General features: G+C 43.4%; 1 protein-coding gene across 1 annotated transcript in view; it reads right to left on the minus strand.

Annotated features, from left to right (window-relative positions):
- Window positions 1-11,546, minus strand: part of LOC123987112 (dihydropyridine-sensitive L-type skeletal muscle calcium channel subunit alpha-1-like) — a 70,760-nt gene that overhangs the window by 6,679 nt on the left and 52,535 nt on the right. Inside the window, exons 16-20 of the mRNA XM_046075725.1 lie at window positions 7,018-7,065; window positions 4,182-4,208; window positions 3,965-4,090; window positions 2,835-2,900; window positions 194-285 (exon numbers count right to left, since the gene is read on the minus strand). Of these exons, the coding sequence (XP_045931681.1) occupies window positions 194-285; window positions 2,835-2,900; window positions 3,965-4,090; window positions 4,182-4,208; window positions 7,018-7,065 (359 nt within the window). The remainder of the gene's footprint in view (window positions 1-193; window positions 286-2,834; window positions 2,901-3,964; window positions 4,091-4,181; window positions 4,209-7,017; window positions 7,066-11,546) is intronic.

Consider the following 11,546-nt stretch of genomic DNA (forward strand, 5'->3'; position numbering starts at 1 on the left):
GGGGGGGGTAATGTTTCCTTGCCTGAACAAAGTTGGAAATTAAATTGCATACATGCTGTTGATTTGTACTAGATTTAATTCAATAACAAGCTATTTACAGTACAAGTTCTCTTTGGAATGTAGTAGTACCAGCTGTGTGGAACTGTGCTGTTTTGTGGATTTGCGTAGCTTTAACAGAAGACAGACCACAAACCTGAATAACAGCAGCACAGCCTGTGGGAATGTCTGGAAGTTGTTGTTTCTGTTGATGTATGTGCCGTCAACCAGTGCAATTTTACCAAATATCTGCAGAAAAGACATTGTTATGTTAGGTATAATACCCATTAACCTTCTTGGCGTCAGGCAGATCTTAGTCCCTGCCTCATCCATTACACTCACGGAGCATAAAAACGAGATGTTATCCTACTTACATCAAGGCATCTTGCCAACAAAACTTTTTCAACAAATTTAATCAAATTTTTTAAATCAGTTGATAATTTACACATGCAACTAATTTCAATCCTGCTTTTCTGTTCATAAAGCCCGCCCACCTAAATATAACAAACATTTTATAAAAGACTTTTCCGATTTCCTGGCTGGGATCATGACAGATTATAACAAGATTTTAACATACATGTATGCTGTCCTTCAAAACCACTTGCTAAAGACTTAGATATGATTGATACTTACACATTAGATCTTGTTTTATCTTATGGGTTGCCTATTACTAACATCCAAGTACATAATGCTGCTTTTTCTGATCACATACCTGTCTTACTTTATTCATAGTCTCAAACTGCCTGCTCCTACGCGCCTGTGTCGTGTGTTTAAGCCCTCCACTGCTGCTCAGTTTACTTCTGCTTTTATTAATATAACTAAGTCTGGTGATAGTTATGGCTAACCTTGACACAGAGCAATTACTTTCTTCCTTCCTCTCCACCTGTTCCGATATTCTTAACATTGTTGCACCGCAAAAAGTTAGTTGCCCCAGATCTAAATCCGAGCCATGGCTCAATGGCGAGTGTGCAGGAGAGCTGAACGCAGGGGGAAAAAGGACAAGCTTCATGTATCATATGAAGTCTTTAAGGAGAGCTTGAGAAAATATCAGAAAATTCTGACATTATCTCCCAAAATTTTAATAAACCTCGTGTCCTTTTTAACACTATTGATTCTTTATTAAACACAATCCTCCTGCCTGGAAGCTTCGTCTGAAGTCTGTGAAAATCTTCTTAACTTCTTTTTAGGCAAGGTTGCCACTATCAGAGCCCATATCCCATCCCCTGCTTTTGACTATTCCATAGTTAGTCAGTTTGAGCCAGCGTTGCTTTTAAATCTCACTAAAATTGTCACCCAACTAAAACCCTCATACTGTGCCCCCTTGTGCCTCTTTATGGAAGACTGGGAGACTATTGGCCTAAATGTCTAAAAAATTATAAATACTAGTTTGGCAACAGGTGTCGTTCCAACATATTTCAAAGAAGCAGTTATGGAACCTCTCGAAGCTTCCTTTTATATAAAAATTTTAAAGACTGTACTTCTACAGCTTCGTAAGTACTTTCAACATGTGATTCATACTTTTATCTCAACTTGTCTGGACTACTGTAATGCACTTTACATTGGTGTTAACCAAACCTCTCTCTCACGCTTACAGTACAAAACTCGGCCGCTCATCTTTTAACCGGAAGCATGAACACATTACACTGGTCCTGGCCTCGCTACACTGGCTCCCGGTCCATTTTAGAATACATTTTAAGATCCTATTGTTTGTTTTTAAATCACTGAATGGGTTGGCACCTCTTACAAGTTTACACCCCCATCACGGTCACTTAGGTCTACTGATCAACTTTGGCTGGTCGCTCCAAAAACCAGGTTAAAAACCAGGGGCGACCGTGCTTTTTCAGCAGCAGCCCCTAAACTGTGGAATGAGCTACCTCCACAGGTCAAATTAGCCCCGACCCTCAAATGTTTTAAATCCCGTCTTAAAGCTCACTTGTATTCCTTGGCTTTTAACCCAGCATGAAAACTGTGTGGTCTTATGTTGTTGTTCTGTGTTCTATGTGTTGTTCTATGTTTTTATGTTTTATTTGTTGTCCAGCACTTTGTAAACCTTTGTTTTTTAAAATGTGCTATATAAATAAAATGGATTGGATTGGATTGGATAAAAGAACATTATATCATATTATAACATATGTGTGTGTATAAAATATAGTTCCTGGGCATCAGAATTTCTCTTTGTTTTACTAGGAAATATCAAGCTTAACAGGACACGGTTCACAAGGCTGCCCAGAGTTTTGAAACTGGGAGAGAAAGATACATTTACTGACTGCTGGCATTCTGCTACACAATATCAATATAAGGGTCTCTCCAATGTTGGTAATGTTTTTTAGCACTCAACTCAGCGACTTGAGTAACTCAAGCTTGCAGCCATAGCTAATGTTATTTAGGTCCTCCGCAGTAAGTTAATTTTGACGTCCAGATTCTAGTCTAGTCCTGTTGTAATCATTAATGTTACTGTAATTATCTGTACCATTATTCATTTTCAGCCTGTACTACTACCTTTACTGTCGGTATTTCAGTGTGGATATTGTGTTGGGAGGGGAGAGGCCCTCTCTCCCTCTCTCTTTCTCTCTCTCCTTCCCCCTCAACCCAAGCCTGTCAAGGCAGATGGCCGCCCACCCTGAGCCATTTTTCTGAAAAAAGGTTTCTGCCTATTAAAAAGACGTTTTTAATTGCCTCTGTCGCCTATTGCTTGCTCATGATGGGAACTGTTGGGTCTCTGTAAGTAATATCACAGAGTACGGTCTAGACCTGCTCTATATGAATGTGTATGTGTGTGTGTCTGTGTGTGTGCATACCTGCATTCCAACCACAGCGTATATAAAGAACAGCATGAGAATAAGCAGGGCCACATAGGGAAGAGCCTGCAACACAACAACCCATGACACTGTCAGAGACACAGGCCCAATCCCAGTCCCAATCCCAGTCCCCACAGTCAGGACTTTGATGCTCGTTCCCACTATGTGATAGCTCAGGGCTGTCCCACTGTCACATCGTGAAGTGCATCATGCTCTGACGCTGAATTTTCTACGCCATCAGATGGCCTAGGATATATAGTGCATATGTTTGTGGCCTTCCTAACTTTGGGTAGTTTGCTAAAAAAACTAATGCTGTAGTGTCATAGAAAGGAAGTGACCAACAAATGAGCAGCTGGCTGACATGCTCTTTATTCATACAGTTAACAGGAGCATTTCTAGCAAGCTTGATAGCTACTTTTGCCAAATCAGCTATGAATAGACTAGAAATTGTTTGCAGTGCTCACACACTGGTTGACACTAAAATGCTTGTCTCATAGTGGCATCCTTATAGAGACAGGCTAACAGAACTAAATGCCAAGCTAGCAGGCCACAAATAAATGGGAAAACCCACAGAGAAATATAGGGTCATGTTTTTATTCTTGTACACTCTTGCTGTTGTGGTTCAAGAATTCGTTTTTTGGGTTGTGGTTCTGAGTTTTGGTTTGAATATTTTTCCTACTTTACATTCCTTGTGTTTTTCACTCTGTGTATTCTAGTTTCTTGTCCATTGTTATGTTTTGCCCATGCTCTTTTGATGTTCTGCTTTGTTTTCCTAGATCCTTCCTTGTGTGTTTTTGCATGCTTTAAATCCTGTGTTATTTTTGCCCCTGTATTTAATGTGCTGAGTTCTATTTGGTCCTTGTTGTGTCCTCGTCGTATGTTGTTCATCAATTATTCATAAAATAGAAAATACATTTCTCAAGATACTGCACATGAACATTTTTGGTACATGTCAGTAGGCTTATTGTTGCTTATAGTTTGTAAATTCGGTTATTGGTTATTGGCCCTGCACACAGCGGGCGTCAGTTAAGCCTGTGTGGGTTTAGTGCTTAAACCTTAGGGTGTAGATTGGGATTGGGCCACAGTAACATCAAACTACAGGCTGAATTATGCTGAGTGATGATACTGACCTGAAGGGATTTGATGAAGGTCCACAGAAGATTCCGTATCCCTTCAGAGCGATTCAAAAGTTTCACCAGACGCATGACACGAAACAGTCTGAAGAAGGTGACTGACACACTCATGTTCTCCGAAGACTTCTCAGAGAAAAGACAAATTGGACATTACATAGTGCTAACTGCTGAATACCATGAAACTTAAATTCAAAGAAAAGTTAAAGCAACTCACCGCGATAGCCTGCATGGGATCCACTGCCTGCAGAGACAAAAAGTTTTTTCTACTGCTGCCTTGTTACAAATGGCTTTAACAAACACTTTTTGGTATGTACTTCCTCAAAGGTTTGAACTATTATCACTCACTAACACTCACATTGCAAACTTTGTTAGTGTCACAAACCACATGTGACCATTTCATAAAGTAAACTCTTGCATGCACATTAACAAGCAGGTAATCATGCAGCGTGGTGATAGAGCAGTGGATAAGACACATGCCTTTGGTGCGAGAGAACCGGGTTCAATCCTCCATGGTGACACGTCCACCAATGTGTCCACCTGAGCAAGACATTAACCCCCTGTTGCTCCAGAGGACACCTCTGACATATCTAGCAATTGTAAGTTACTTTGGATAAAAGCAAAGGTAAATAGGGAAAATTAGGTATGATAGTAATTCAGTCACATGAACAGTCTTTCCAAAGGAAGATGGTTTGTTGATTTCTCAGCTTCACTCAGAACAAAGTTAAAATATCTTCCATATTCTACAAGAAAAATCAATCTATTTTCAACACCACAGAATCCTTCCCAGAATCATCAGAAATAAATCAACTGACTGAAAGACTGAAAGAAACAGCATTCCCAATTCTGACTTTTGTCCTGCCTATTTAACCCGGAATATTAGATTAATCTCCGAATTCAAAGTTATAATTTTGTTCTGGTTGTCTGAATCCCCTTCCCTTTCTTACCGGCCACAATCAGTGAATATGAGAGTTACAAGTATTCATTATTATTATTATTATTAGGGGTCCAAGCCCGAGTGGGCTGGGAACCCGCGAATGCAAGGCATCGTGGTTCCCAGTACCAGCGGAGCTGGGAACCCTATTGTTTTCGCTCGGATTTTTATTATTTTTTTCTTCTGTGCATAAAACTCATACTGCGGCCTAGACGGTAACTGCTAGGGACGCGAAACTCACAGGGTAGGTTCACAGCCTCAAGAGTACCTCAGGCCCCTAAATCCACACACTTCTACCTCTAGGGGGCGCTATAAGCAAGGTCAACGCGTTTGGGCTTGGAACTTCCGCCTACGAAGGCGTATATCAAAAACCTTATTTCCACGCGTTCGGGGGAAATTGCGAAAACTGTAAAACTCTAATTAACTCCTCCGAAGCCGCAGGTCCGATCGGCACGAAACTTGGCACAGACAATCTCTGGACCGAGCCGATAAATGTTTGTAGAGGGAATTTTGATCCGACAAAAAATGTCCCAATTGCAAGCTAACAAATATTTGCGAAATTGCTAAAAACAGGAACTATAACATATCTCAGGCATGGAAAAGGCCGATCAACACAAAATTTGAGGACCTTATGTGGCATGCCCCCCTGAGGGGCTGCGCAAAATTTGCTACAGTTAGCCTCTAGTTGGCGCTATTCAAAAAAATCCCATTGACTTACATGCATTTTATATCTCCGCAACCACAACTCTGATTGGCCAAGAGGTGGCGCTAAAAGCACAGCTGAAATCGCTCACTAAATCCCATTAATTCTTATGGCATTTTCAAAGGTAGGACGTTTTGCCTCTGTTTGGAATGACCCATCAACGCCAAACGTGGGGACCTTATGGAGCACGACGGCGGGGCGTCCGGGTCGACTCGCGCACCCTCCACGGGGCCAGGGGGGGCGGCTTGCGCCGGGAGGCTTGGACCCCGCTTACAACTGCTTGCAGTTCTAGTTATTATTATTAGATTTACTTAACAGTCAGTGAAACCAACAAGAATAAAGACATGCAATGCTTTTATCAACACAAACAATCTTCATTCATATGAACATGTCAGAGTAATACATGTTGTTGCAATGTTTTAAAAAATCACAAAACACTCAAAGCATAATCTTTTGAAGGTAAGCAATAATACAGTAAAATATCAGATCTCAGCAGCTTCAATCCGAGCATATCAGTCACTGGGCCCCATGTCCTGAAAACGACTGAAGAATGAGTGTTTTCTAAGACCAAGACATATGTTTCCCAAAGCAGCATCACTATTCCGGCTGTCCCAGCCATGATGTGTGTGTCAGTAACGTTAAATGACATTCAGCTTACTTTCAAGCAATAATATCTAGGCCCATGGCCAGATTACTTTAATTGCGGGGAAAAAAACCATTATAGTGTCTGCCTGGCTGGTTCTGCAACAGATCTCAGTCATGAGAGCGAAAGTTACTCACATTTTCACTTCCTCTTAAGTGATTGAGCCTACTTTATGTTGTGTTTAAATGAGAGCTTTTACTTTGAAGAGTTCTGAAGGAAATTCAAAAGAGTCTCTGGCTTACTTGACACACTTCTGAAAAAGCCGTCAGAAAACGTGAGATCGGATTACCATGAATGAGAAACTAAGGGATTTCCTCTGCCTGGAGATACTGGGGAATTGAAAAAAAGAGTCCATAGGTTGAAGTGGACCAATCGGCGGGAGGCACATGCTTAATTGTGGACATGTAAAACGATCTCTATATAATCAATTGGTTGAAAGGGGAGAAAAGTAATAATACTAGCAGCAAGTGGGGATTAAACATGCAACTCTTCAAACGGAAATGCTGTGCACTACTGACTAAGCTGAAACAGGCACACCTGGTGTAGTGCATGTGTCTCTGTTATTGTTACAATATTGAGACCAGCCTCAGCCAATTAAACAACTCATACGCTTAACAAGATTCCTAAGATGGATTCTACGATCATCTTAGCCTCACAGTGCCTTTGGAAAAGGGGCCCCTGGCTTTTAAACACCTTAGTCAGTCAAGCCTTGTTCAGACAAATTCCATGCAACATGTGAACGTCATGCACAACTGAAGCAAGTGAATAGTTACAGCGCAGCCATGGAGACAGTAAAGTCCTCCAGAGGAGGCCAGTGCTGCCTGTGGGAAGGAAACACAAATTCAATAAGTGACGTCATGAGAGATGAAGGTATGAACATAGATAATAAAATTTTGATACAGATTACATAACTCGAGGATTTGGTTCAGACCTGCATGTCAAGGATTTGCCCTCTCCTAAAAAGCCTGCATATAGCCTGACTCCTAAATAACCCCTGTGAGGACTCACAGAAAACCTCCCCCAAACATCCTGTCTTTCTCCTAAACAGAAACAAACCAGGACTCAAGGGATGACATCAATGGAAGTGACCAGTGCCCCATTTTACAACCTGTGCATATATATGTATATTAACAGAACCCCTACATGTAAGTTACATAATGCACTACTTCTTCCAGAAAATTGTCGCAATTACAAATGCTTTGATATTCTCATGTTTATATCTTTTGTTTGCATTGGAACAGGACACAGAAAATCAGAGAATAAGCCAAATTTGAGATATTCCAAACAGAACTCTAAAAACGGAATGGACAAAATAGAATAGAATAGTCTTTATTGTCATTGCACTGTGAATGTACAACAAAATTTAGGGTGCTCCAACGGAGCCACCCTTGCACCATAAAAATAAGAAAAGATAGTTATTACAAGAGTGCAAAGTAGGGAGGAAGTGGGCTGAATTGTCTGCTGTTTCGGGCGTTATTGGGTGAATTGCAGGCTTATGTGTGTGAGTGTCCATGGGTGTTGGTATGGCCCAGAGAGGTAACGTCTCCCCGAGGGCAACAGATCAAACAGGGGGTAGGCAGGGTGTGAGTGGTCTCTTGTGATGGCCTTGGTTCTCCTGAGGCAACAGGATATAGAGATGTTTTCCAGGGCAGAGGGCAGCCAATGATCTTTTGGGCAGTGTTTATAACCCTCTGTACCGCCTTCCTGTCCTCAGCTGTGGAGCCTGCGTACCACACACGTACACAGTGTGTTAGGACGCTCACCACAGAGGAGGTGATAGAAAGCCAGCAGCAGCTTTGTGTCCAGATTGTTCTTCCTGAGGACACGCAGGAAGTGTAGCCGCTGCTGAGCCTTTTGACCAGGGCCCCGATGTTATGGGTCCAGGAGTAGTCAGCAGAGATGTAAGTGCCCAGAAACCTGAAGGTGGTGACCATTTCCACCCGATCTCCATTTATGAGGAGAGGGGTGTAGTTCTCCCACTTCAGAACTCTCCAGTGCTTTATCTTAAAACTTTTTTTTGGTGCTTTTTGAAGTATGCTTTGGGTCATTGTCCTGCTGTAAGACCCATTACCTCTGCACAGACCTAACACTGGGCCCTAGAATTCTTTGGTAGACTTCAGATTTCATAATGGCATGCACAAAGTCAAGACATCCAGGCCTGAAGCAGCAAAGTGTGATTTCTATATTTCCAGTTTATTTACAAAATAGATGAGCATCACATGCTTGAAATACAACTATTTCTGAAGATTCTCAAAAGGTGCCAATAATTTTGTACAGTCCATTTTTGGAGTTCTGGGAATGTCTGAAAGTTGTTTTTTCCGCTGCTTTTTTGTGTTGTTCCAATGGAAACAAAATAAATAAACATGAGAATACTAAAGCATTTGTAATTGCAACAATTTTCTGGGAGAAGGAGTACATTATGTGACAGACATGCAGGGGTGCCCATACAGTATTATACTTAAACTGCTTATTGCAAAGTGGATAATTGCAGGGTGCGAACTACGGGGGAGACACGACATCAGCTCCCCTAAAAGCATGATTTGTGATATTTTGGGGGGTGTCTAAAATATTGACAGCATGCTTTATTGTCATTCATTTCTATATTTCTCTATCATCATGGATCCATGGTTAAATTCAGGAGCACCCCTGGATAATTGTATAATTCATGTGACCAACTTTTCAAACATTCTTTAGGAAAGAAATAACAACAAAGAAAATAGTTAAGACAGAATTTGCTGGGGTTGGTGGAGTAAGCCGCATTGAGCCACTGACATCCACGGCCCCTCTGGACAGGAACTATAAAGCCAGGAGTGACCCTAGCAAATCGGGCTCTGTATGTTAAGTTCTGCTGCTCTTTACTGCTAGTCTTTGGTCTTCTTCTGCTTATTTTTTTGACTTTTCTCCTTCTGGCTTTGGCCAGAGGGACGATGGCTACCACCATGGCAAGTTATCCCCTTATCTGATTACACTGATTTTCAGTCATTTGTCAATTATTCATCCCTGTATTCATAACATTCATAGCTGCATTTAACATTCATTTGCGTGTCTAGTAGATATTTGCTGTGTGTGTAATAAATGTTATATATACGTATAGTCATTGCGCTTTGTTTCGTCTGTTTCGTTTCTTGTTGAATCAAGAGACAGGGCTTAGTGTAAAACTGAGCTAATGCATGTTAATGGTGGAGAATGTTAATTAAATTGGTGCTGCTTCAATACGTATTCACTACATGTTAGCAGAGAAGGCTCACATACGTACAATTCAATAAAAAAAATTTGTCCCTCGAGGGGAAACTCGTTTTACAGTAGATGTCTCTGATAGTTCTCAGTCATCCAAGTCATAGATATCCAGAGCTTAAAGTCAAGTACAACTGGACTTGGTTGAAGATACCAAAAGATGTTTTGTCCCTCATCCAAGAGACTTCTTCAGTTCTGAAATGACTAGTAGAGAAACTCAGCTATTTACCTCTGTGGGGTCGTTTGCCAAGATCATTGATACTGCTGGTTCGTTAGTGCTCCTGGCTGTTGTAACGACAGTTGTTATGGTTGTTAGGTAATGTTTGATTTTTTTAATGTTTGAAGTTTCCTGGGAAGTGATGAAAGGACAGCATTGTAAGTGGGGGATAAGTGATGGCGTAGACCCCTTCCCCTGTTCAATGACAGCTTCTCAACCCGGGTGTAGATGGCTTCCTTGACACTTCTTTCAAACCATCCATCTTCTCTGTCTAAAATGTGCACCTGGTGTCCTCTGTCCTTCAGATGTAAATAAACTGCTGAGTCTTGACCTGAGGAATTAGCCCTTCTGTGTTGAGCCATGCGTTGTGTAGTGGTTGTTTAGTTCCCCTTCGAGGGAACTCGAACTGCGTCAGTTACGACACTATGGGAACGCCTCTAGGCGTAGCAGGTCTGAACGTGAATGAAATCACTCCTATCCTATTGGCTTGTTGCTAGAACGGTAAGGTGTGACGGAATAACCGGAGGAGTATAAAGCACACCTGTACACACTCATCATTAGCTTTTTTCTATTCAGCAGGCGCTCTTTATGTTGTTTGAAGAAAGCTCCAGTCCTACAAGCAGTGTGTCATACCTGAAGAAGAAGTCTACCAGCATGTCCGGCAACCAGATGTACAGAAGGTGTGTTTTTTCTTGCCCTCGGTACATCACGGATGGAGATTCTCATGAGATGTGTGTCTCATGTTTGGGGATGGAGCACGCCCGGGCAGCTCTCGAGGGGGCTGCCTGCGCCCGTTGCGAAGCCCTTTCCGTGCGGGTACTGAGGTACAGCATGGTTCTCTTTTCCGAGGATGGCCGGATGTGTTCTCCCCGTGGCACGGGCCCTGTGGCCGCTGAGGCGGCCCGGCGGCTTCACTCATGGGGTTCACAGCGTGATCTGTCGGAGGATTTCGGGACGGCTGAGGCTTTTTCCCGACCTTCATCCACTGGCTCCGACGCTTCCTTTCCTCGTTCGGGAGCCCATTCTCGGCTTCTTGGATCCGGAGACGCTGCAGCAATCCGACTCCGAGGAGGCGGACGTGCTCAGCGTAGTGGACGATGACTTCCGGGTGTCGGGGCGCCCGACTATGACTTGCTGCTGGAGGTGGTGACTAGAGCCGTGGCTAAGCTCAACATCAACTGGCCACAGGAGGAGCAGACACCACTGGCTAGTGGTAAGCTTGATGAAAGGTTTCTTAAGCACCACGCGCCACCTCCACTCTGCCATTCTTTCCTGATTTACATGATGAACTGAGTAATCATGGGGCAGACCCTTCTCTACACGTCTTTCCACACCCCTATCACTGAACTACAGTAATATGATGGGGGTTAGAGACCGTGGTTATGGGAGGATGCCTCGGGTGGAGGATGCGCTTGCGAGCTATCTCTCCCCTCGTCTTGCGTCCTCCCTGGAGAAGCCGGTGTTACCCTCCAAGCCATGTCGCACCACATCTACGCTCGTGGGGAAGGCGTACATGGCAGCGGGCCAGGCAGGTGCGAGCTTGCACACCATGGCGGTGCTTCAAGCCTACCAAGCCGACCTGCTACAGGAGATGGTTCAGAGGGGGGGTCCCTCTGAGGAAGATCTGGCGGAGCTTCGCAGAACCACGGAGCGTTAGACGCAGGGCGAAGTACCGCCAGTACCTCCCTCGCCGGTCTGGACCCAAGGCAGCTGAGGCTGCCAGGCGTAGGTCCCTTCCCTCTATGAGCTCCTACGGAGAGGAGAGGAAGCAGAGTGTCGCTTCTCGGGGGCCCCCCGAGGAGCTGGGGCAGCGAGACGGCGCTCTCACCCTCAGCCTTCTGAGAGACGCGA

Source organism: Micropterus dolomieu, linkage group LG18, assembly GCF_021292245.1.
Source record: "Micropterus dolomieu isolate WLL.071019.BEF.003 ecotype Adirondacks linkage group LG18, ASM2129224v1, whole genome shotgun sequence".
In the NCBI taxonomy this organism is placed as follows: Eukaryota; Metazoa; Chordata; class Actinopteri; order Centrarchiformes; family Centrarchidae; genus Micropterus; species Micropterus dolomieu.